The 26,903-nt window shown below is 42.6% G+C and overlaps 3 protein-coding genes across 8 annotated transcripts in view; 1 reads left to right on the top strand and 2 right to left on the bottom strand.

The window, feature by feature from the left end:
* Nucleotides 1–3,629: 3,629 nt before the first annotated feature.
* LOC123499408 lies at nucleotides 3,630–7,979 on the bottom strand. Its single transcript, XM_045247369.1, has 3 exons — nucleotides 7,826–7,979; nucleotides 5,978–6,160; nucleotides 3,630–4,753 (listed from the first exon to the last, which is right to left on the bottom strand). The coding sequence occupies exons 1-3, from the start codon at nucleotides 7,959–7,961 to the stop codon at nucleotides 4,536–4,538; spliced, it is 537 nt and encodes a 178-aa protein (XP_045103304.1). The 5' UTR covers nucleotides 7,962–7,979; the 3' UTR covers nucleotides 3,630–4,535.
* A 437-nt stretch (nucleotides 7,980–8,416) lies between these two features.
* Nucleotides 8,417–10,912, top strand: LOC123499409 (baculoviral IAP repeat-containing protein 8-like). 2 transcript variants are annotated; one of them, XM_045247371.1, is made up of 5 exons: nucleotides 8,417–8,570; nucleotides 9,470–9,526; nucleotides 9,668–9,732; nucleotides 10,189–10,391; nucleotides 10,750–10,912. In XM_045247371.1, exons 2-4 carry the CDS (start codon nucleotides 9,475–9,477, stop codon nucleotides 10,351–10,353), a joined length of 282 nt encoding a protein of 93 aa, XP_045103306.1. In that variant the 5' UTR covers nucleotides 8,417–8,570; nucleotides 9,470–9,474; the 3' UTR covers nucleotides 10,354–10,391; nucleotides 10,750–10,912. The 2 variants fall into 2 exon arrangements, with proteins under 2 accessions (XP_045103306.1, XP_045103305.1); XM_045247370.1 differs by lacking the exon at nucleotides 10,750–10,912 and having other exon boundaries at nucleotides 8,419–8,570; nucleotides 10,189–10,573.
* A 1,859-nt stretch (nucleotides 10,913–12,771) lies between these two features.
* LOC123499405 (cationic amino acid transporter 4-like) overlaps nucleotides 12,772–26,903 on the bottom strand; it is a 17,455-nt gene continuing 3,323 nt past the window's right edge. For 2 of the 5 annotated variants that reach the window (XM_045247362.1, XM_045247360.1), the window contains exons 2-10: nucleotides 20,388–20,560; nucleotides 19,643–19,891; nucleotides 18,727–19,433; nucleotides 18,203–18,363; nucleotides 17,220–17,313; nucleotides 16,885–16,947; nucleotides 16,114–16,333; nucleotides 15,192–15,353; nucleotides 12,772–14,808 (exon numbers count right to left, since the gene is read on the bottom strand). In XM_045247362.1, coding sequence (XP_045103297.1) covers nucleotides 14,588–14,808; nucleotides 15,192–15,353; nucleotides 16,114–16,333; nucleotides 16,885–16,947; nucleotides 17,220–17,313; nucleotides 18,203–18,363; nucleotides 18,727–19,433; nucleotides 19,643–19,891; nucleotides 20,388–20,529 — 2,019 coding nt within the window. In that variant the 5' untranslated portion in view covers nucleotides 20,530–20,560 and the 3' untranslated portion in view covers nucleotides 12,772–14,587. Of the gene's footprint in view, nucleotides 14,809–15,191; nucleotides 15,354–16,113; nucleotides 16,334–16,884; nucleotides 16,948–17,219; nucleotides 17,314–18,202; nucleotides 18,364–18,726; nucleotides 19,434–19,642; nucleotides 19,892–20,387; nucleotides 20,581–21,291; nucleotides 21,466–26,903 lie in introns of those variants that run through there. The other 3 variants (XM_045247361.1, XM_045247363.1, XM_045247364.1) reach the window with 3 other exon arrangements.

Genomic DNA, 26,903 nt, shown 5'->3' with positions numbered 1-26,903 from the left:
TTTTTTTTCCTAGCTCTTTTGATTATATTACTAATGAAAAATGATTTTGAAAGTATTAACATTTCTGAATTCATGATATAGGTCTGTACATATTGAATTAGACAAATTAGCAGACTGAGCTGGAGGACCTTTTTTCAAGGGCATGGATCAAGGGAAAGGGAAAGAAAGAAAATTATAATAATAAAATACCACAGTTATCATTCCCAAAACAAAGAGTGAAAGAGCATGTTCTATATTTCTTGCTATATCTCATCTCGGTTCTTCGGTTGATTCTCATTCAGGCAAAAAACTTGCATTAATCTTATAAGTAGGTCACTAGAATCGTGGAAACACCCTAAAAAACTGGCGTTTCATTTAAATAGAGTCTGAAATCATGATAATCAAGTTGTCTTTTTTTTTTTTTTTTTTTTTAGCTGTCAAGTGGGAGGAAACACTTTAGAATTTAAAAGCCCTTTGAGAACTGAAAAAGACGCCTTATATCAGTTGCGGATCTGCAACCTCTGGGTGTGCGAGTGGGAGGACTGAGAGGGCTGAAGTCCTCGCAACTTTTGTTCATCATGAGGGACGGAGGGTGTGTGTGTGTGTGTGTGTGTGTGTGTGTGTGTGTGTGTGTATATATATATATATATATATATATATATATATATATATATATATATATATATATATATATATATATATATATATATACACTTCAGCGAACTGCTTAACCGCATCAACCCAGCTGAACCTGAGGTGATTAACCGCCTCCCAACTCTACCTCCCTTTGTAGAGATGGACTCCACCCCGTCCTTTCCTGAGACTCTTCGAGCCATTTTGGCTCTGAAGAATAACAAGGCAGCAGGACCCGATGGTATTCCTGGAGAAATCTTCAAACATGGTGGAGATCTCCTGCACCGACGCCTCCATCATTTCATCTGCAGCCTGTGGGAAACAGAACGTCTTCCTCAACAATGGAAAGATGCAAACATTATAACCATACACAAGAGAAAGGGTGACAAATCCGTCTGCGGGAACTACAGAGGAATCTCCCTCTTGTCCGTGGCTGGGAAGGTATTAGCCAGGATCATGCTTTCCCGCCTTCTCTCCTTCGTCTCAGAGGTCATGCTCCCAGAGTCACAATGTGGGTTCCGCAAGGAAAGGAGCACCACGGACATGATCTTCGTAGCTCGTCTCCTGCAAGAAAAGTGTAGGGAACAACACCGTGACTTCTATGCTGCCTTCGTCGACCTTACAAAAGCATTCGACACAGTTAACCGTTCCCTCCTATGGACCATTTTGGTTAAATTCGGCTGTCCCCAAAATTTATCAAGCTTCTTAAAGAATTCCACACAGGTATGTTTGCCCGCGTTACAATTGGCGGCCTGGAATCTGATCCCTTTGAAGTCAAGGTTGGTGTAAAGCAGGGCTGTGTTCTCGCGCCAGTCCTCTTCAACATATACATGTCTGCAGTCACACTTCTAACTAGGTACCATCTCCAGCTAGACGATGGCGTGACTTTCCGGTACCGTCTTGACGGCAGTCTGTTCAACTTACGACGGCTCCAAGCGTTCACAAAGACCAGGAATATGACTGTCTTCGAGCTGCAGTACGCCGACGACGCTGCTCTCATTAGTCACACAGCAGAAGGCCTTCAAAGAACCCTGTCTACTACTGCTGACATTTGCACTCGCACAGGGCTTGTCATCAATGCCAGGAAGACCGAAGTACTCCATCAACGCTCGGCTCACGGTGATCAACCCTCCTACTACCTTTAAAGTTGGAGATGAGGATATCAGGCAGGTAAACAGCTTCACCTACCTAGGCAGCGTCCTGTCTTCATCCTGTAACATCGGAGACGAAGTGCAGAACAGACTCCGGCAAGCCACTAGTGCCTTCGGGCGACTGTCACGCAGGGTTTTCCTAAACCATAACATATCTACTGCCACCAAGGTCGCTGTTTATAATGCAGTTTGCATTTCAACCTTGCTATACGGTTGTGAGGCTTGGACCATATATCGAGCCCACATCAAGAGCCTCGAGGCTTTTCACATCAGGAGCCTCCAGCGGATCCTTGGAATCACGTGGACAGACCGTATCCCGCATATCACTGTTCTTCAGCGCGCCGGCTGCATCAGTGTCGAGGCGCTCATCATCCAACGCCAACTCCGATGGGTCGGCCACGTGTGCCGTATGGATGACGGCCGACTCCTCGCACCATCCTCTACGGAGAGCTTGCCACAGGTCATCGTAGTGCTGGTGGTCAGAAAAACGGTTCAAGGACCACCTAAAGGTGACTCTGAAGCGGTGCGGTGTCCCTCCGTCAAACTTGGAGCACCTCATCAGTGATCGGACCTCGTGGCACTCAACGTGCCGCCATGCTGTGGAGACCTTCGAAACAGCACGAACACATGCCTGTGAAGAACGGCGTCGGCGTCGACACGACCGAATTGACCGCGGCCCTCTTCTTCCTGACGAGGGCATCCCATGTCCTACCTGCGGCAGAATTTGCGCCTCGGAGTTTGGGCTCCGTAGCCACCAGATTGTCATAATAATAAATTATTACTGCTTTTATTACCCAAAAACTAGCCACCGAGGACCCCATAATCTGCCGCCTTAATCATCATCTCATTCATTCACACTACATCCATGTTATTCACCCCGAGAAGGAGAGACGTCGTCATCGTTAGCGATGGACAACCATAATAGTTTCATCATGGTATTTTCATTCAGCACTCATGGGTGAATACATTGCCTCATATGACATACATGTCAAAGTCATCACTACTATTAAAACAAGATGAAAATAATGGACAATTCTAAATTCTATACATAACATGTATATAGAGCAAGTACAATGCAGAATTTCCTACACAACCTTTACAGATCAACCACAAATTGTGAATATTTTGTTTTCCTATACAGTATATGATTTTCTTTATAATGTTAGTAACAGATTATAATATAAAATTATCCTGTGTAATCCATAACTTAACTCTACTCATTTGTTAATAAATATTATAAAACTCAAAACTTTTTTGCAAAATAAATGCTTTAAAATTAAATCAATGTTGTTATCATTGTTCTGTACTGACCACACACTAGTTTGAAAAGAAAACAGACAATAAATCACTTAAAGAATGCAACAACATATAATTGGCAAGTATTTAATGAGTTGTGGCTGGGAGCAAATTTCCTTAGGAAAAGGAAATTGAAATGTGTGTGTTTCACTGTTTGATCTGCTGCAGTCTTTGACGAGACAGCCAGACGGCCAGACAGCCCTACGGAACGAGCTCAGAGCTCATTATTTCCGATCTTCGGATAGGCCTGAGACCAGACACACACCACACACTGGGACAACAAGGTCACAACTCCTCGATTTACATCCCGTACCTACTCACTGCTAGGTGAACAGGGGCTACACGTGAAAGGAGACACATCCAAATATCTCCACCCAGCCGGGGAATCGAACCCCGGTCCTCTGGCTTGTGAAGCCAGCGCTCTAACCACTGAGCTACCGGGCGTGTGTGTGTGTGTGTGTGTGTGTGTGTGTGTGTGTGTGTGTGTGTGTGTGTGTGTGTGTGTATATATATATATATATATATATATATATATATATATATATATATATATATATATATATATATATATATATATATATATATATAGCTTTCAGTGTAGCTATGTAGTGGAAATTCATGTTATGCAATGGCTTGTTTCACCCAGAAGATTCCTCCTAAGGTACCACTGGTACTTATACTGCTTATGGTTATCCCTCATTATGGACAGTTTCAGTTGAGCAGATGTTGCATGAAATGTGTAAATAAAATACTACATAAAAAATCCTGGACATCATAAATGTCAGTCCTAATACTAAAATGACTGCACAATCAATGAGCTGCCATTTTGATGGAAACATTTTGTAATGCACATAAAAGGAAGCATAACTTGCTTTTGACATAACACAATGTTCTCACATTAGCAAGATGCCATCTCTCCTAGTTAGCATGAGATCAAAGGACAAGTACATAAGACTGCCATAATGAGCCATCAAAATGATGTCAGTGATACAGTGTAGTGATCATGCTGCCACGAGTGCATATAATTTTGATTTTGCAGTATTCAGAATTCCAAATATATCACTTCCACTAATAGCCACAACTACTTGGAAGACAAGTAGATTGTGGTTGTAAAGTCAAATATGTCACATATATAACTTAGAGAAGAAAGGAAGTTTTCTTAAAAACTTAACTCTGAGATAGATTATTTTTCCACATTCTTGTCATTTGGTTGGATACATTTTAATAACAGATTCTATCACCTTACTTGATATGAAAAATATTATTCTCATGAACTATAAATTGCATAGCAGAAAGATAAAATTTTAACTTATTATTTAGTATTTTAACCAGATACAACAAGTATGTATTGGGAAATCAATATTTACTAATAATACGGAGAGCTACACTAAGCTAGCTCAGTACAACAATACAAAATTAAAGACAATGAGCTGCAGTAAAATCTGAAGTTTGTACACTGTGCAGCAATCAGGAGTGTCAGTGACGACCAAGGTACCCGAGGGAGACAAGCAGCAGCACCACCACCACCGTGCCACTGCAGGTGATGGAGGAGGAGCCGTTGCAGCCATCAGAGGTGCAGTAGCATTCCTCCCAGTACACACTGTTAGCATCCAGTCCCCAGTTGCACATGTTGGTCACACCTGTTTCTGACACTGATGAGCAGCGACGTATCACTGTCCGCCATCGTCCATCCCCTAAGGAGCACGTGTTTATTAGTAATATGGCATGTGCATGCACACAAACAAACACAAATACACACACACACACACACACACACACACACACACACACACACACGCACACGCACACACACCACGTAGTGTAGTGGTTAGCACGCTCGACACACAATCGGGAGGGCCAGGTTCGAGTCCCGGGAAGCGGTGAAGCAAATGGGCAAGCCTCTTAATGTGTGGCCCCTGCTCACCTAGCAGTAAATAGGTACGGGATGTAACTCGAGTGGTTGTGGCCTTGCTTTCCAGGTGTATGTTGTGTGATGTGGTCTCAGTCCTACCAGAAGATCGGTCTATGAGCTCTGAGCTCGCTCCGTAATGGGGAAGACTGGCTGGGTGACCAGCAGTCGACCGAGGTGAATTACACACACCGCATAGTGTAGTGGTTAGCACGCTCGACTCACAATCGAGAGGGCCCAGGTTCAAGTCCCGGGAAGTGGCTAGGCAAATGGGCAAGCCTCTTAATGTGTAGCCCCTGTTCACCTAGCAGTAAATGGTACAGGATGTAACTCAAGGTGTTAAGGCCTCGCTTCCCCAATGTGTGGAGTGTGTGTTGTGGTCTCAGTCCTACCCGAAGATCGGTCTATGAGCTCTGAGCTCACTCTGTAATGGGGAAGATTGGCTGGGTGACTAGCAGACAACCATGGGGAATTACATGTGCACCACACACACACACACACACACACACACACACACACACACACACACACACACACACACACACACCACACACAACACACACCGCATAGTGTAGTGGTTAGCACGCTCGACTCACAATCAAGAGGAACGGGTTCGAGTCCCGGTAAGCGGCAAGGCAAATGGGCAAGCCTCTTAATGTGTGAACCCTGTTCACCTAGCAGTAAATAGGTCTGGGATGTAATTCGATGGGTTGTGGTCTCGCTTTCCTGGTGTGTGTTGATGTGGTCTCAGTCCTACCCGAAGATCGGTCTATGAGCTCTGAGCTCGCTCCGTAATGGGGAAGTCTGGCTGGGTGACCAGTAGGCGACCAAGGTGAATTACACACACACACACACACACACACACACACACTTGTAAATCTCAATTATCAGATGCAAAGGGCAAAATTCATTAGTACAACATCCTTATCACTAATGTATGTGTGAGTCTTCATGAGAAACATACTAGTACATTTTATCTTAGCATTTAAAATACTCATAAGTGACTCACAGATAAACATGCGTGGTGATTGCTTGGTAATCTTCACACAGAAGGTGCCAGGGGTGACTGACTCTTCCTGCAGACAGTCAACAGGAATGTGTGCTGACTCGTCAAAGCTCTCGTATGCCCCACACAGATCCTTGCCTTCTGGGTCTTCATCAGTAGAGCATTGGTAGCATTTGATGGCTCCACCTGAAAAAAAAAAAAAAAAAAAAAAAAATAAATAAACAAATAAATAAAATAAAATAAAAATGTAATGCTACATACAATTTCACTTCAATATCTTAACATTTAAAATTCCAGTTACACCAATGTTGAAGAAAAGGGAAAAAAGGGGAGAATTGATTGGAATATATAAAATATACCTACAAGAAAATAGAAAGTGGACTGAAGTGATGGGGATTAAAGGTTTGGGATACAGGGAAAGAGGCTGAAGAAGAGTTCTTGTAGAAGAGATGTCAGTAAGTATAGTATTCCATATAGAAGTATGAATGTATGGAAGTCTGGAAAAAAATTATGGTACATAAATTGAAAAGGTATACATGTATTCAAGGCTAACTTGGATATTAAAAGATATGGAGATGGAAAGCATGAGTACAGCTCTTTTCTCATAAAGCACAACACACACCTAAAGTAACTGTTTCTCGAGCTGTGTTGATTTTCGAAAGCATCAATGCAAGCCAATAACAGCCAGCCCGGCAAATAAAAAAAATCATAGACATAAGTGCAGTTAGTATACTACCACATGTAGTCATGTCATGAATTGCTAACAAGGCTTTATAGTAAACACTAACACAATAAACAGACCCAGGTGTAATCTACATTTCTACCAATATATTATAACAAAGAGGAGGGCTAGAGAGTAGCCACAGTGGACGCTGAATTTTAGGAAGAAAGTGAGGCAGCAGGAGAGAGCCTTGGTCCACCACAGAAGCTGTCCCGCCCCAACCAAGAGAAGAAGTCCCAGCCACCTGTTGTTGTGTGGCCTGCCTACTTGATCCCTGTGCCTCCTGGAGGAGAACAAGGAACTGTCCCATAGCTGAGGTGACAGACAGGCAGATGTGTGTGTTGCTGAGAATGTGAGGAAGAGTTCTGTGCCAGTGACTGTGCCTCGTGCCTGGGTGTAATTGTCGGTATTGGTTTATGTTAAATAAAACCGGTAAGTGGAATAAAAGCGTATCTCTCTCCTCTTGTGTGCTTGTCTGCCTGAGTATCTGTCCAGAGAGTTCTGCCAGTGCCACTTTCCTTCGGACTACGGCCACCAAACCCCTACCTGTGAGTATCTCGTATCCTGCCCTGGTGCTTTGTGAGTGCTGTGAAAACTGTGAGTTTCCCTGGTAAGTGGCAGATAAAGGGAGGGGGGTACTTAACAATATGAGAACTGCGACAAATATTGTACTATCATTTCACAGCATTTTTTATTGTTGGTTATGATGCACTTCCTGGCTCCTTTAGTTAGGTTGATTTTACTTTGGGGAGTAACTGTATCTAATAGAAAAGGTTCACCAGCAAAGAAGGAAAACCCCCTGATAATAAGGACACAATGAAGAAATAAACAAAAATATCAATGAAGGCATTTAAGCATAAACTGACATACCCTAGCCATCACACTAAAATATTAATGTCATTTCAATACTATCCAAGAAAACAAAAGAATAAAACAGCAGAGGAAATGAAGGAAAGAAAGGAAGGAAGGCCTCTCGAACCCCCTTCTCCTCCCCCCCTTAAGCCATACCCGACATTCAAACAGGTGTGGCGTTACCTGCGTCTTCCCCCGCCAGGAAAGACGTGGGGATATTCACACACCTGGCCCAGAGCACTGTTCCCCCTACATTACTGACTCCACTGACTACTCACTTCTCGCCACCAGGTTCTGCATCACCACCAGGAGCAGGGACGCCCGGAGGATGGACATTTTGGCAGTGTTTCCTTTTGGTCGCTGTTTTGTTGTGAACTTGTGTGAGTCAAGGGCGTTCCCGCAGAGACCGTTCATGCAAAATTGAAAGTAATAGTAACAACAATTCAATATCTGGTTCTTGCTTATTTTTCATGCTTTTTTTCAGCTCTAATTTACGAATCTATACAGAGAGAGAGAGAGAGAGAGAGAGAGAGAGAGAGAGAGAGAGAGAGAGATCCTCGCCAAGAAGACATTTTGGCGCGCCTTTTAAACTTCGTGTATGAGTAATAATGATACACATCTTTTTAACGCTTTAACTTCTCAGTCCACTTATAAGATCACTCACTGAATTCCATTGCCATCTAAAAAGGCGCAATAAGGGCATGAACGCAGCATGACGAGCCTTATCTCTGTCACAACGACAAATAAAGATAAGATAATGTGTTTCAAAGCGTTTACATGCAATAAATTTTACAAACACACACACACACACACAGGAAATATACATGAATACTGAATAGTTAGATAAGAAATAAATAATAACAAAAGATTCAATAATTATAATGACAGGTGAACGAGAAAATATGGGACAGAATGAGATAAAACAGATATGACTCGCCTGCCACCTCAATCCTCACACAGGCTCACACAGACTCAGTGTTCACGCCGCTGACTGGTGATCAGCTCACGTCACCACACCAGCAGGTAGGTGTTCCTCGCTCCAGTGCTTCCAGGGCCGGGCTGGCTGATACTGATTGCACTTCACCACCATATAATGACACGTACAAAAACGACGAATAAAGTTGTTAATGATGTCTTGATCCTTCCTGGAAAGAAACATATGTTATTATCATTATTACTATTATTATTATTATTATTGTTAGTAGTAGTAGTAGTAGTAGTAGTAGTAGTAGTAGTAGTAGTAGTAGTAGTAGTAGTAGTAGTAGTAGTAGTAGTAGTAGTAGTGGTGGTGGTGGTGGTGGTGGTGGTGGTGGTGGTGGTAGCAGTAATAATAATAATAATAAAAATAATAATAATAATTTTCATCCTCCTCCTCAATCATATCATCATCATCATCCACACTGTTATCATCATTATTCTAGCTATCATTATCAGTCACCCTATCATCATCATCATCATCATCATCATCATCATCATCATCTATCTTCCATATCACAGTAAATATTAAATATCCTCTCTTAAGGTTCTAAAACAATGACTCTTCGAAGCACTTACACAACTTGCAAGAATACACATGGGTCTATGTCATGCTAAGGCCAAGCTTGGAATTACAGACAGTCAACCTTGATTCATTCCTCTCTGATCCCCCCTCCTGTTATAGTGAGGATGTTCCATTATTAAGCACTTATCATTTGTACTTTATGAGATCAAGGTAGAGTTAACATGCATAGGTCTGCTGATTTTATAGCATTTTTCATCATATTTTTAGCTATAGTCACTTTCAGGTCTCTCACATCCATTGACACAACATCCAGTACTTGAAAATATTTCCCATCACTACTGTACACATTTGCCAACTTGATAATACAGTCATCATAATGTGTCCAACTGTGTCTCACTTTTGGTACATTATCTGTACACAGACTCAATGGAGCAGCAAGGGGTAATGTTGTCATCGGCCAGGCAAGACAACAGCCTAGGTGAGTGTTGTAGCTTCAAGACAAAACTTATTTATTCTTCACTGTTCAAGACGTTACTGTTCATAGGAAAACAAGGCAGACATTAATCAGTCCACATTGAGAAAATTCTTTTGAGACTGAACAATGTATTTTTGTTGGCAGATGCACTGGAGAATGAAGTGATGGAGCTGGAGGGGGAAAAGAGACGGTTACAGAAACGACTACAGGTAAGGCACAGATCAGTGCATTGCAATAGCTGTACAGTCAAGGATGAGTATCGATCTAGTGCCTTTGAGTGTCCTGTTGGGATTTGTAGCTCAGCTACTCCCTCCTTTCCATGATTTGATAGTTAATCTTTAGATAAGTTTGTTCCAAGATCAGTTAAGCAGTGACAGATGTAGAAAGAATCCTTGACAAGATGCCCAACAAACACATCTCACCAGTCAGGTCTTTCCATGCTCTGCATTGTAATAGTAATACTATGCACTTCTGTTTTGAAACATAAATTTATCTTGAGTGGCAACAGAGGGAGAAAGGGGACTGAACGCTGACATTCAACAAAACGAACATTGTGTGGTATATATTCATCATTAGCTCTCTCTCTCTCTCTCTTCCCATTAAAGCTATCACATCATGTTAGTCATAGAGCTTGATGCACAACTGTAGCTCCACAATGCTTGCAGGAGACCAAGGAGGTGCTGGTGTGCCGTGTATGTTTGGACCGCCCAGTGGCAGCTGTTTTCATGCCATGTGCACACCTCAGCACCTGCGACACATGCTCCGCTTCACTCACCACCTGCCCACTCTGCCGCTCTCCTATTCACTATGCTGCCCCAGTCATCCTATAATCATGCATCTTGAAGCTGGACAGTGCATGTATTATAAGGTGTTCTTTTTGTTGGAGTGTGGTGGGACAACACTAACATCAAAGATGGTATCGATCATTCCCTATAGCTATTTACAATGCTTCTTTCTTGGGTATTCTCATGAAGTTGTCATGATTATAACTGTGGGTTCTAGTTAGGTAGCTGCTGTCTAGCTGACAAAGAGCATAAAACAGTCCCAAGATTGAATGTTTTAGTAGTAATTTACCACCTGCATTTCCTTTTCCACTTGTTGAAGTATTTAAATCTCTTGGTGTTAGAGAGAAAAAAAGAAAAGAGAAAAAAAAAGTTTGGCATTTTAATGACAAAACTTCACACACGGTAAAAGTGTGTGTGTATTTACCTAATTGTATATTACAGGGTATGAGCGGAGCTCATCGTGAACTTTCTAGCTGTGTCACCCAGCCAGTCTTCCCCATTATGGAGCGAGTGTGTGTATGTGTGTGTGTGTGTAATTCACCTCGGTCTCCTGCTGGTCACCCAGCCAGTCTTCCCCATTATGGAGCGAGCTCAGAGCTCATAGACCGATCTTTGGGTAGGACGGAGACCACATCACACACAACACACACCGGGAAAGCGAGGCCACAACCCCTCGAGTTACATCCCGTACCTATTTACTGCTAGGTGAACAGGGGCTACACATTAAGAGGCTTGCCCATTTGCCTCACCGCATTCCGGGACTCGGACCCGGGCCTCTCGATTGTGAGTTGAGCGTGCTAACCACTACGCTACGCGGTGCGTGTGTATTTACCTAGTTGTAGTTTTACAGGGCCTGGGCTTTATGCTCGTGCATGTGCATGTGCGTGTACGTGTGCATGTGTATGTTCATATGTGTATATATATTTGCGTGCACTCTTTAAAACTTATATAATGTTGTGCTGAATAAAAAAGGGTGCAACACAGAATACAAATCTATATCCCTAAACATTAGTGAGTAGCAATGCTATATCTCTCTAAATTAAGCTGGTCATCTCTGAGTTTCCACTAAATAATACATATATATTGTTTACACACACACACACACACACACACACACACATTACACCCTTTTTTTCTTGCACAGTACAACTACTATTCATTCAAACTATTTTTAGCAGCACAAAAGATGTCTCAGTACATACTACTTACTACTTTGTACTTTCAGCTTTCAATAAAAATTATATGAAGTGATTAAACATTATTTCTGAGGTATAATTGAAGAAACAAGAAAAAGCTACAGATTAATCATATATTCTTTCTGCATACAATTCTGTTAATATATACAAATAAATATGTATTACTATTAGACTATTACACATATAAATAAACTCTTATGTACAACATGAAACAGTAAAACAGTCTGGTAGCCCATCAACTCCTTACAAAACCCCTGAATGATGGTCTATAAAAGCTCCTGTAAGTAAAACTTCAGCACACAACAGAGTATGAGTAGCCACACAACAGGCAACCTTGCACTCTTCTAATTCAAGGTTACAGAGTAATCTGGGATTACATACATTGCTCTATCCTCTTCTTTACTAATATGCATGATTAGTGTTCTGTTTCTTCAAAGACCTTTGATGCATTTCATTAATTTATGTTGATAGTCTTGTAGATTTTGAAACAACATTTGAAATGTAAGACCTATATGATGGCATTCCAACCTTGGGAATATCTTCAGATGTTTTCATGCCATCTGAAATTGTTCCTCAGGTAACAATGAAATGTCTTATAACAATAGATTTCTGATATTTTTGCCAACTAATAATACAAATCAAGTTTATACATCTTAATTCTGAGAGTTGCCTTCAATCTTACACCAGTGAGACAAATATCTTACATGACTATATCAATAAATATCAGACCCTCACTTCTTCAGTCAACAAAAGGAGCTCATGGTTAGTTATCACTGTAAGATTGTACATGAAATAAAGTTTTGCACTGCATGATCATTATATATGGACAACTTCTGAAGAATAAGCTATCACTTTGTAAAATCAATCCAGGTATAATGATGACAATGAATGATGATTCAATCTTTTCAGTCCTTTCAATTCAGTCCTGATTGTTTCTTTTGTTTCAAAGTGAAAATCAGAATGACTTTTAATGAATTGCTTAGAAACATTTGATGAATGTAATGAGTCTGACTGACTTTCAAGCTGCTCTCAAGCCATTTGTAAAGCTCTTAATGAGCAATACATACTATATTTCTTGGATGGGTTCACACAACCAGCCAGTTTCAGTGGGATACTAAGCTGTACCAGCAGTTTTGGAGGATAAGAATTGACATAATAAAAAAAAAAAAAAAAAAAAAAAAAAAAAAAAAAAAATATATATATATATATATATATATATATATATATATATATATATATATATATATATATATATATATATATATATATATATATATATATATAATCCATGGGACAACCATTACTGGAAGTAACCCTTGCTGGTGCAGACATACACAATTTTATATCAGTTAGGTACAAACACTTACATGCTGCCATCCACTGTCATCCAATGCTTTGCAGTGGATCTGTCATCATTGGGATATATGTACACATGATTATATATTGTTAGAGAAACATATAGGTTACGCAGGAAGTTATAATAAAAAAAGTTATACATCAGGAAGCCATAAATCCCAAAAACAAATGCCTTCTCTTAATTTTCTTTTGAATAATTCTTACTTTTTAAAAACACAGATTAACTTTCTCACAAAAGAATTAATTTGTTCTCTAAGATATAAACGTGGTTTTCAGTCACACTTACATTACTTCATCTGATGTAAGTGAATAACAGTATAATTTGGCTCTTCCTGAAGTGCATGTCTCAAAATCTGTATCAGAAGCACATAAACCAAAATCAAGATCTTAAAGTGACCATTTTTTATGTACCTCATTAGCCTCACTGTTAAAGGAACATACAGCACTTATTTCAAATGCATATCCAAACTTACTTAAAAAAAATCCCTCAGCCAAACTGTTCAATAACACAAAGACAATTGTCAAAAATCAAGTAGTGGTTTAATAATTCTTGCTGTTTAAGACTCGAGACCACCATACCACACCATGCCCAATACCTAACACTAACACCAACACCGTTCAGTGTGAATTTTGATTAGCACTTACATAGTACTGCACCTTCTCGGGCAAAAGAAATCAACATAGTACAAAGCTACACATAATGATTTGAGGAGGGCTTGAATATAAGATACAATAGCAGTCATGTCCTTGATATTCTGAATAGCCTTTGTAAAATAGTTTTTCTTAAAAAGTGACATCATATTTACCAGCAATGTTAAGACACCCCTGCCAGCCAACACCATGATGCTGGTATGTCTTATTATACGTATAGATATATTTAAGGAACTTAAGCATATAAAATACAGTAGGTACTCGTACATTTTCAGATGAAAATAGTGACTGACATCTATGAGACAAATAGTTTGTAACTACAGAAGAACCTCACTTTTTTATACTTTGTTACCAAAATACCCTCATTCCCAATATTTCAATGTAACCACTCCATCATGTTAAACTGATGTATTTCGGAAATCCCGTACTTATCTTAGGCAGTAGCACCAATATCCTCACCTTTCTCATACCTACCCTTTTAATAAGACCATTTAAGTTTGAACACATTAAAATGCAATGTTAACTTTATTTAGAGGGCGTCATAGACCACATTATGAAGGAACGGTGGTTACAGTATGAGCTTTTAAATATTCTTTACAGTTGAAAGGCCCACCCACGGCTATTGTATACACCTCTGGAAATCTGACCATTCTTCCACAAAGACGTATAAAACTTCGACATACGGTAGTTATATCTCCCCTTTGGTATATGAGTAACGCATATGTAACAAACACGCCGAATGATTGTTCTGACGGGTTACACTGTCATCTTACCTTTTCTTTTCTGCTGATGGGCACAGCACGGCCTATTCCAACAAGGGTAATTCCTTTGCCATGTTTTCACCTATCGATAATCATCATTTGCAGCATTCCTTCATCTTCTTAGTTCATACTCTACACCCTATACATCCTAAATTCCCGACATGAGCCATCATTCTCGGAGAAAAAAGGAGACCGAAGATAAGAACTTTTGCTACGAACCACGCTATACGAACCCACCCTCCAAAGCGCATCCATCCATGATCCATCAAACCATCGCCATCAGCTGACTGTCATGGAGGGACAAGGCGGCACATCTCACAGATCGTCGTTGCCTGCCTCATCCTGTTCCACAATGGGTTTCTTGTCTTCTGAAGCGGCCGAGGCAATTTTTGCCGTTACATGAGACAGCGTATGTTGCACCGATCCGAACACAGTGTTGCCAGCTGGGGCGGGTTCGCTCAGCAAAGTGGAGTAGCTGCTCACAGGCTCTCCTTCCCGGGAGTGATGCTGTCCATATGCAAAGTACAGGACCAATCCTGGAGAGAGAGAGAGAGAGAGAGAGAGAGAGAGAGAGAGAGAGAGAGAGAGTTTCATAAAATGTGAGCACTTATAATGAAAAAAATAATAATAATCTTCCCAAATTAACAGCACAACTGCCAGTAAATAACAGATAATTATTTCATATGTTGGAATTATATTCATTGGTCGCACATCCCGTGGGTCTGTAGCTGGAACCGCCAAGGTTATCGGCTTATCGCTGCGTCTCGCAAAGGGAGTGAAAGGGCAATCATGCATCTTGTTATGTATTTGGCTGTCTCCTTTTTTATAACGTATCTCAGCATTGCATCATTACTTGTTCTTGATACTTCCTTGGTATGCGAAAAAGGGAATTGTAAAGTGAAAAATAACACATTCTTACCCAGCACCATCCAGACGATGAAGCGCAACCAAGTCATGGGGTTCAGATGCATCATGAGGCCCACGTTGAAGAAAATGGAGGTGAGAGGTAACAGGGGCACCAACGGCACTCTGAACGAGAGAATCAATTCGTTTTGGTGGTGAGCTGTTATTACCACCACACCTGCAAAATTAGACGTCATTTACTTACATTACTCAAGCATTAGCACTGGGTGGCAATATCCATCCATCAGTTGTGTTACAGTCTCAAGGAAACAGTTGGGGATCAGGTTGTAATCGCTATGATTATGGCCTGCTATACATTCTAGTGAAGTGAACATCCTTCCTTCTTTTCTTGTCTTCATTCCTCGGAACAAAAAAAAAGAAAAAAAAAAGTGATTTCCTGGCTATAAGAAAAGTGTGGGGAGGGGGGGGGGGTAAATGCCACATAGGAAAAAGAAAGCAAGACCAAACGTGCTGGCCCATGTAAAGAAAATACATTCGAAAAAAGACACTTTTTAGGACACGTCACTAAATATACCGGCACCAGGTGTTAAGTTCACAGGTAGTGCGTCTCCGTCAGGTGACACGAAGTAGCCCTCACACACAGAAAGCCTGCACGGATTCTGTTCTTATTCCTATAAAGTACTCATCTTCTGCAGGTGCGAGTAATTCTTCAAGAACCACTGTCTGACTCCATCATTTTGACTCTGCCACTCCTTTCTTCCAACTCTTCCTCCTTATCAGAGAACGACTGTGCCTGTTAGCCTACTAGAATCTTCATAAATTTTGCCGTCTTGAACATCATATTACATAACATAAAGGAAACACTCATCACAGGATCTAATACGACATAATTGCCGAGAAGAAAAGGAGGAAGAAAAAGATGATGATATGACAAACGAACTGGTATTTGCATAATCCGAAAGTATAAACACACTCACTGAATATAAGGGCGATGATAAGAACAATAGCAAGGAAGACCGCCCACACAGCAGGGTAGGGCAGAGCCAGGAAGTCACTGCCAAACTGAAGGAGGGAACAGAGGGCGGCGCTTATCATCGTGAATACCACCACAGTCCACGCCACCACCACGCCTGCCTCCCGCTGTCCTATTACTGGAAGGAGCCACCGGAAACTTGACCGCAGCTCTCCACCTTCGCCCTGAGTAGGATAAAAGTTTAGATACTCAATACAGAAGGATGTCAACACTTTTCACTCTTCACCGCGAACTGCTAAAGAGTATAACTGGTGCACATTGTTACGCGTGCCAGCAGAAATCAAGCGATAAAAAAGATTAAAAAAATAGAATAAAAACAGCACTAGAAACTTCGGCAGTAGGAAACAAGGTACGTCGTCTTGTAAGTCCAGTACAATACATGTCAACTCCACAAAAACAGACTCGAGCAATGAAGACTATCACCGTAAAGACGTCTTGCTGTAAGTTTGAGAGAAAAACCACTCGCGTCTTACGTCTTTTACACTAGCACGAAGCCAAGCGATACTCGAAGAAACCGCTTAAATGTCCGAAAATTCTCTCTCTCTCTCTCTCTCTCTCTCTCTCATCTTGCGTTTCATTCAGAATCAGCATCATCACACCCACTCGGCAACACAACAAGAGAAAGAGAGAAGACACACGAGCCCCAAATTGTTAAGTGCACTCGGTTGTTCATGACTGAGCTTCCAGATTCCCGTGATAATACGTCTGTACTCACGGGCGGGTCATTCAGGACGAGGGAAGAGCACGAACCCAGAAGAGAGCACGTATCTGAGGAATACTGAACAAGCGAGGGATTACTGGAACGAAGGAAGGAAGGACGGGAGAGAGAGAGAGAGAGAGAGAGAGAGAGAGAGAGAGAATGTTTTATTTCCAACAGCATTACCATTAGTTAAGGGAAATGAGTCAGTGTGCGGAGGGAAAAGGATAGCGGGCGGCAAAGTTGAGGATGGAGAGAGGGAAAAAAAAAAAAAGTTATACGTGTGCCAGCAGCAGGGATGGAGTAACTGAACTGTCTTAAAGATACTAGTAGGAACAATTCTAGCTCTGTACCTTCATAGTATCCTCCATGGGTGTAGTGGGCGATGGTGGACCCACGGGCGTTGGTGTGGCGATCTGGGTGTGCGAGGGACTCTTGATGTTACACCTGGAGAAGACATGAGCTCAGTGTGAGGGAGAAATCACATAACCTTTTTCGCATTTATTGAGTGCTTTTTGTGTTTTCCTTAATTGTAGAGCCTTTTACAACACTCCACAACTGACACGTCTCCAGCAGATCAATGGACTAAGGACTGCAGGAAGATAGTAAACACAGTGGAAAGAGAGTATACGAAAGGTTAGCTTACTAATGACCAAAGGTGTGTACGATTATATTTACTCTCTAGCCTTTACGAAGGAAGAGCAGCACACACACACACACACACACACACACACACACACACACACACACACACACACACACACACACACACACACACATATACACACACACACACACACACACACACACACACACACACGGTCCGGTAGCTCAGTGGTTAGAGCGCTGGCTTCACAAGCCAGAGGACCGGGGTTCGATTCCCCGGCCGGGTGGAGATATTTGGGTGTGTCTCCTTTCACGTGTAGGCCCTGTTCACCAAGCAGTGAGTAGGTACGGGATGTAAATCGACGAGTTGTGACCTTGTCCCGGTGTGTGGTGTGTGCCTGGTCTCAGGCCTATCCGAAGATCGGAAATATTGAGCTCTGAGCTCGTTCCGTAGGGTAACGTCTGGCTGTCTCGTCAGAGACTGCAGCAGATCAAACAGTGAATTACACACACATACATACACCCACAAGCACGTACATGGGCGGGGGCTCGCGCGTGTGTTCATTCCAGCGGTTTTATTTCCATGTAATTACTAAGCAAAAACACTTGTGATCGTGAGTATCATTACGATATATGTAGAATCATGTTTACTTTGAGAGAGAGAGAGAGAGAGAGAGAGAGAGAGAGAGAGAGAGAGGGTGTACGGGGGGGCGGATGGGGATTACTATACCTAGAGGCCGGCTGATAACGCAGTATAATGACCGAGGCGCTGACGATTGTGTAGGCCATCAAAGTACCGATGCTCATAAACTCCACCAGCTTCTCGATGTCGAAGAGAAGAGCAATCAGCGCCGAGAAGAACCCGCACAACAGCAGCGTGATGATGGGCACCTGAAAGAGACACACGGGATGAAAAGCGGCGCACCAGGCCACGGGAGGGACACGCAGGTATGAATGGATGAATAGGTATAGTAATCCACATGGTATGAATGAAGGAAGTGAGTCCAATGGATGAAAGACGAGGTGTGCACAATAGGATCATATTCTGAAACTCTTATGCACCACATTCTAACTATTTTCAAAAGGTTTCAGTTTAAATAACGTGTTTTTTTACGGTTCTATAATGACATTAACAAAATCATTTCATTATCTACAAGAGAGACAATCTTGAGAACACGGGTATTTATCTCTGTGGTATTTGAGAATGGTCATGATGAGAGAAGATAGGTTTTCTGAATACGGACGTTAACTTACCTTGGTTTTATCAGAGACGCGGGCGAGCCAGGAGAAGACAAGGCCGTCCACCGCCATGGCATACACGCACCGCGGCAGACTGAACAGAGAGCCGAAAAGTGTGGTGGTCATCCCGCACAGTGCCCCGATGCTCACCACATACTTAGCCCACGTGGCGCCATGAGCTGCAAAGGCGTCAGGTATGGCGGCAGCGGGATTGAGGCTGTAATATGGCACCATGAGGGTGAGTGTGGCTCCCACCAGCACGTAGCCAGCAGTCACCACACTCATGGACACTAGTGTGGCCCTTGGGATGGATTTGGCGGGTTCCTTGGCTTCCTCTCCCGCTGTGGCAATGCTGTCGAAACCAACGAAGGCGTAAAAGCAAGTAGCTGCCCCGGAGATGATCCCAGAGAACCCGAATGGCAAGAATCCATCGCCACTGGTCCAGTTAGTGAAGTCAGCGAAGTACATGCCCACTATGACCACAAAACTCATGACGCAGAGGTTAATGAGTGTGAAGATAGAGTTGAAGTACGCCGAGCCCTTGACGCCCAGAGTGAGGAAGCTGCAGTATATCAGAGTAACGAAGAAGGCAAGGAAGTCAGGGTAGGATGCCAAATACCCCGCGTGCATCTGTCCAATGGTTGACATCGTGAAGTTACTGAGCGCTTTGTCGAAGAAGGAGTCCACATAGCCTGACCAAGCTCGTGCCACCGACGCCGCGCCTGCAAACGCACACACACACACACACAGGTAAGGAATGACAGAAGATAAACAATGATGGTAATAATGATAACTGCTTAAGCTACATCCAAAAAGTCAAACTTTCCTCGTACTAGAAGAATATACGAATAAGTTACGAATAAGCGCTTGTGTAGAAGAGGAAAATACAAGTAGAAACAGAACACTATCTGACTCAACTCAGGGAACCCACCAATCATATGCTCCAAGATGATATTCCAGCCAATCACGAAGGCCCAGAACTCCCCCACGGTTACATAGGTGTACACATACGCTGACCCGGCCTTCGGAACCCGTGCGCCGAACTCAGCATAGCACAGCGCCGAGAGGAAGGAAGCGAGCCCGGCGAGTAGGAAGGACAATACGATGCCAGGACCAGCTGTATCCTTTGCCACAGTTCCCGTCAGCACGTAAATCCCCGCCCCAACCATGTGTCCGATACCTGCACGACGGTAGAAGAAAATGAGAAAAGGATGCTCGCTCTAAATTGTCTTTCTTAGTGGAGAGAGAGAGAGAGAGAGAGAGAGAGAGAGAGAGAGAGAGAGAGAGAGAGAGAGAGAGAGAGAGAGAGAGAGAGGAGAGAGGGGCAGGGGGATCAGATTTAAGATTTTTAAGTGTAGGCAACGCAGAAGGCGAGAAAATAGGGGAAGAAAAGAAAACAGTAAAAATTACAAAGAGAGAGAGAGAGAGAGAGAGAGAGAGAGAGAGAGAGAGAGAGAGAGAGAGAGAGAGAGAGAGAGAGAGTGAGGGGTAGAGGAGGGAACAAATTAAAGTTTTTAACTGTAGGAAACACAGAAGGCGAGAAGATAAGAGAAGGAAAGAAAAAAGAGCAAAAAAATGACAAAGAGAGAGAGAGAGAGAGAGAGAGAGAGAGAGAGAGAGAGAGAGAGAGAGAGAGAGAGAGAGAGAGAGATGTGGATAAGGAAGATAGCACTAACCAAGCAGGGTGATATCCAGGGTGGAGAGGCAGCGGCTTAGAGGTGTCTCCATGACGCCTGATGCCACTTTCTTCGTGCGCCACATGCGGTGCCAGGTGCCCCCCCACGCCTCCGTCAGAAGCCTCTGTCTCAGCCCCGTCATCTCGCCGCCAGCCTCCTGCACCTCTTACTTCCTGTAACAAAGGAGGACAGACTGCGTTACTATAGTCTGTCTACTCTAAAGTGGCTCCCGGGCCTCGGTTTGAATGGTGTCCCAGGGAATGCGTGGCTGTCAGATCTTGAGGAAAAACGCGAGCTATCCTTGCAATAAGTGCGTTGATCAACAGAAAACAAGTATCATTCACATAAAATCGATTACGTTATCAATAAGCTACATCATGTTTTAAATCCAGGAGCCATTTTAGAGGGGAGAAAGAGAGAGAGAGAGAGAGAGAGAGAGAGAGAGAGAGAGAGAGAGAGAGAGAGAGAGAGAGAGAGAGAGATTATAATTTATTTTCTTTATCTGGTATAGTAGCGGACAACAAAGGGATCACAGGACCCTTGTGATATTTGACATTGGATTGAACGAAACTGTCTCAGCATTTCTTGAACGACAAAGGTGTCTGCAGGTTGTGAGTGATGCAGCAACCTTCCACGTCACGCAGGCAACACACATGCACCTCATGCATCCCAACAGACAGGGAGATGATGGGCTTCGAGATACAGTTAACTTTTTACCAAGCCTCAAACGACACTGCTTGAAAATCTACATTCATATCTCTAATATTTCAATGGACACACACACACACACACACACACACACACACACACACACACACACACACACACACACACACACACACACACACACACACACACACACACACACACACGGGAGTCTGGGTTTCAAAGTAATGACCTTTACCTGATTATGTCAGAATTCTTGTCAATCTGTATCAATCGCAATGCTTGACACGTTATTAATTAACATTCCTCATGTGTTGGTGTAATTCCCACTCTGCAGGTCACGGCAGTCGATCTTACCACAGCCTTCACACACTCCTGTACCTCCCCTTCCACTTCAGTATGAGGTAACTGCGAGCGAGCGACAAACTGACAGCTGATAACCAGTTGCGGAATTCTCGCTCCTTGCAGCACTTCATCATGCTATGCTGTATATATAACACATTTCACTCTGGACGATGCCATACCACACCTCACCATCGCTGCGTGGATGAGTCTCACCTGTGAAGGCAGCACGTTACCAATCTTTCTCATGGAACACAGCAGGAGAAGTTTTGTATGCCAGGCAGCGACGTTGGGTTTATAGAGGATATTCCTAGCGGAGATAAAAAGGATAAACGTTCTTCAACACTCACGTTTTCTTTGTTCTACAAACATTTTTTATGTATCATTGTAACGTGTTTCCGCTTGTCCTTCACAGAGGACATGTGCAGCAGCTTCCAGACTCCATGAACGATCACAGCCTCCCCTCGCAGCCTGATCACATCATCACGGAGGCGTACAAGTATTGATCCCCAGTAACTCACGGATGGATTGCTTGTACTTCACTCGCTTGCATCATAAAGTTATCCTTGTATTATACTTCATATAATTTTCGCCACAGGTGATAATTTGCTAATCGGAACACACCTGCAATAATACAGGTAACTTTTTTTCATTTAAGATAATGAAGCAATAATTTCACCAAGCGATCTCTTGCACCAGCTGATTCCTCTCCACCGTACTATATGAGCGAGGCAGTCGCTGAACACTTCGCCCACCATACCACCGCCGTGACCTACAACAGGTGGGAGGTGTAGCCACCGTGCTGGCGACAGGTCGATGTTGTGGTTCACCACGCCCCGCCCCGCCCCGCCTCGCCCTGCCTACTTTACCTGTCCCGCCCCCGCTCTCCTCCGTGACACCTTTGACAACAATAGTAATGAGTGGGAACATTTTTGTAAAATTTGAAAGCATGTGAATCATTATTATTGTTATTATTATTATTATTATTATTATTATTATTATTATTATTATTATTATTATTATCATTATTATTATCATCATCATCATAATTATCATTATTATCATTACTATCATTATCATCATCACCATCATCATCATCATCATCATCATCATCATCATCACCAAAGCCAACATTACCACCATCATTATCGTCACCAGCACCACCACCACCACCATCAACATCATTACAGTTAGAGCCATTATCTGCTACGTATATCACCATCACACAGAGTCGCCACGCAGCGGGAGGTGGACAGTGTGCCATGGTTGCCTTAGTGTGAGGGCATAACATCTCGTTGGTCGTGCTTTACAACCTCCCTCATTATTTCTACTCTTCTCTTAAGTACTCGCCTTATTCTCTCTCATTTCCTTTCTTCCTCCTTCCTTTATTTTCCCTCTTGTGTCTTCCCTTCTCTCGTCTTGGCTAAATACTCGTACTCTATCACGCGGCCATCTCTCTCTCTCTCTCTCTTGCAGCAGGTAATCAGCTCCTGGCAGGTGTCAAGTTGAATGGGTGGCGCCAGAGAGGCATTCACACAGGTCTGAGCGTCATGCACTTATTAGCTGCTAGAGCGGGGTGTTCGCCATGTCACTGTGGACCTCCGCCTCGTATAGTGCTCCTATATAAAAATTTCCCCAGATTCTTGCTGAAGTTTTCATTGTACTTTTTTTCTATATGCATATGACTCATTTTATAATCCTATTTCCTTTTATTATCATTTATTATATTAGTTAGTTAATCACTTAGTCTGATGGAAAAAGGCGCATAAGCATGGTAATATTTTCAGGTAAATACCATGTAAGTGTAAAGAGACAGTGCGTTGTACCGCCAGTGAAAGCGTTGCACTTTTAACGAAACACACCATTACAAGGTGACCTGCAGGTCGTGTGGGCCTTCCAGAGGCAGCCTCCTTGGGCGCGAGCATTGCAGGTTGGCTAAATTTGGCGCGCGTCCCAGACCAAGCACCTCCACCATCCCCTTTAACATTCCTCCTGTCTCTGCCTCTACCTCCCTTCGTATAAGTTTTTTTGGGAGGTGTCGTAGCATACACCGCCCTGCCCTGTGGGTGACACGGTTTCCGCCACACTCCCATCACTGCCTCCCTGCGCCACACAACACACACCCTGCCCCTGTCACCCATTCCACAGTGATAACAACTCAGCCACATCTCTCATCCCGCTCCGGGCGTGAGGCGCCGACCGAGCCAACTGAATCTCTATTATTTTTTTTTTTTTTTGTAGGATACTTGGGAAGAATGAAAGGAAGAAATCGATGGAAGAAATGAAAGAAGAAGAAGAAGAAGAAGAAGAAGAAGAAGAAGAAGAAGAAGAAGAAGAAGAAGAAGAAGAAGAAGAAAAAGATGATGATGAAGAAGAAAGAAGAAGAAGAAGAAGAAGAAGAAGAAGAAGAAGAAGAAGAAGAAGAAGAAGAAGAAGAAGAAGAAGAAGAAGAAGAAGAAGAAGAGCAAAATAAGCTAGATGGTCAAACCAGCGATAAAGGTAAAAAAAATAATAAATACGGATAAGAGTCATGAACTACCGTACTGGAGGCAATATGCAGATGAGGAGAGAGTGAGGTGCGCATACAGTGACGGCAGTGTAATTCACCACGGTCGTCTGCTGGTCACTCAGCCAGTCTTCCCCATTACAGAGCGAGCTCAGGCCTCATAGACCGATCTTCGGGTAGGACTGAAACCACAACACACTCCACACACCGGAAAAGCGAGGCCACAACCCCTCGAGTTACATCTTGTACCTATTTACTGCTAGGTGAACAGGGGCTACACATTAAGAGGCTTGCCCATTTGCCCCGCCGCTTTCCGGGACTCGAACCCGGGCCATCTCGGTTGTGAGCCGAGCGTGCTAACCACTACACTACGTGGTGTGTGTGTGTGTGTGTGTGTAATTCACCTCGGTCGTCTGCTGGTCACCCAGCCAGTCTTCCCCATTACGGAGTGAGCTCAGAGCTCATAGACCGATCTTCGGGTAGGACTGAGACCACAACACACTCCACACACCGGGAAAGCGAGGCCACAACCCCTCGAGTTACATCCCGTACCTATTTACTGCTAGGTGAACAGGGGGCCACACATTAAGAGGCTTGCCCATTTGCCTCGCCGCGCCAGGACTCGAACCCGGGCCTCTCGATTGTGAGTCGAGCGTGCTAACCACTACACTACGTGGTGTGTGTGTGTGTGTGTGTGTGTGTGTGTGTGTGTGTGTGTGTGTGTGTGTGTATTTACCTAGTTGTAGTTTTACAGGGCCTGGGCTTTATGCTCGTGTGGTCCCGTCTCCATATCTACACTTATCCAATTTTTCTTTAAAACTATGTACACTCTTTGCTGATACCACTTCCTCACTCAAACTGTTCCAAGTCTCAACACATCTTTGCGGGAAACTAAATTTTTTAACATCATGTGTGTGTGTGTGTGTGTGTGTGTGTGTGTGTGTGTGTGTGTGTGTGTGTGTGTGTGTGTGTGTGTGTGTGTGTGTGTGTGTGTGCTATACCACTCTCCCAGTATATGACACGTCCACATGTGTGGGGAAAAAATATATGGTATGACTCACGAGCATTTGCACAGTCAATCAGACAGTGCACACAGTTATTACCATCGCCGCCACCACCATCCCTATCATCGTCACGTTTACTTCTACCGAATACACTTCTAACCTGTACTTCATTTATTTTTCCCGTGATTATCATATTCAAATACCAGAACTCATTTAGTGGAGCAGGTGTTGGGGCGAGGCCAGGTGCAGCCAACGAGAGGCCTGCACAGGTGGAGGGAGCATCGTCGGGGAGTGAAAGAGTGGGCCAAGGGGGGTGTGATGGCGAGAGAGAGAGAGAGAGAGAGAGAGAGAGAGAGAGAGAGAGAGAGAGAGAGAGAGAGAGAGAGAGAGAGAGAGAGAGAGAGAGAGAGAGAGAGAGAGAGAGAGAGAGAGAGAGAGAGAGAGAGAGAGAGTGTAAATGTGTAAATGTGGCAAGGAGTAAGGAAGGCAAGACAGATGTTTGTGAAGCGTATGAGTCAACACTTTCTTTCACAAGCTCCCTTCTCAAGTAATCTCGTAGACACTTAGTGTACTACGAGTTTCTTTTTTCATATATTCTATAATCTATAACTGTTACAAAGGCGAAGATAGGCAGAGGATATGATCAAAGTCTTAAGTTGTATTTAGAATACGAGTATAAGAAAGGATACGTAGACAAAATAGCCTCATAGTTAACAATCTACATAAGATAAGAAGTTATGGATTCAAGCTTCATCACAGTGATAAAACAAAAATTAAATCAAATAAAGTTGCTTATCAGAGAGGATGGTAGATGATATGATTGGAATCCATAGATAAACTTATTGATAGGAATGACAGGTGACAAAGGTAAGTATATATATATATATATATATATATATATATATATATATATATATATATATATATATATATATATATATATATATATATATATATATATATATATATATATATATATATATATATATATATATATATATATATATATATATATATATATATATATATATATATATATATATATATATATATATATATATATATATATATATATATATATATATATATATATATATATATATATATATATATATATATATATATATATATATATATATATATATATATATATATATGTAGACATTACACATGCAAGGATAGTCACATATATGTTAACTAAATGGCTTTTTACACCTTTCCGCTAATGTATTCTGGTTGTATTCTGATATTGTTATCAGACGGGAAGCACAATTAGCAAACACTCTCTTTCCATCTCTTCCATTCCCTTCACCTGGTATTATCCATCAAGATGTTTGGGAAGCACCCGTAGCCGACAGTCCTCTTCCTTCCCTTAAGGCGGTGTCACACTAGCACTTTTTCCGTCTACTTTTTCCGTCGTTTTTCAGAAAATCGACAATATTTTGGCTGCGGCCTGTCACACACAAACGGTGTTTCGTCGTCACTTTCCGTCGTCACTTCCCGCCAACACAATGTAAACACAAACATGGAGGCCACGCTGCGGGAAAGATACGCTGCTCTGAACGTAATACTGTGTATTACGAAACTTAGACGAGCTAAACAAGCCAAAAAAGCGTGCATGGATGCGTTCATGGTTAGTGGTAGAACCAATGCACGTTGTTGTTGTTGTTGTTGTTGTTGTTTTCGGGCTTCGACGATCCCACAGATCCACCAATGCACGTAGAAGCAGGTTGAGGAGACGCGGCAAGTCTTGTGGTCTTGGTCTTGGTATGTAAACAAAGGCGGAAAATTTGCAGACGGAAACGATCCCTATCGTCTGACAAATTCATGCGAGAAGTTCATGCGGAACGTTGAAAAATCGACGGAAATCGCATTAATCGACGGAAAAAGTGCTAGTGTGACACCGCCTTTATAATTATGGCCTTCACGTGCATCATCCCGCCTGTCACACTAACTTCACTCACACTCTCGAAAATTCAGTTCTTGTCATGTGTTCCT

This window comes from Portunus trituberculatus, chromosome 49, assembly GCF_017591435.1.
Source record: "Portunus trituberculatus isolate SZX2019 chromosome 49, ASM1759143v1, whole genome shotgun sequence".
NCBI classification, from domain to species: Eukaryota; Metazoa; Arthropoda; class Malacostraca; order Decapoda; family Portunidae; genus Portunus; species Portunus trituberculatus.
The sequence above is the reverse complement of the archived record's forward strand: the minus strand, read 5'-3'. Positions and strand labels throughout refer to the sequence as shown.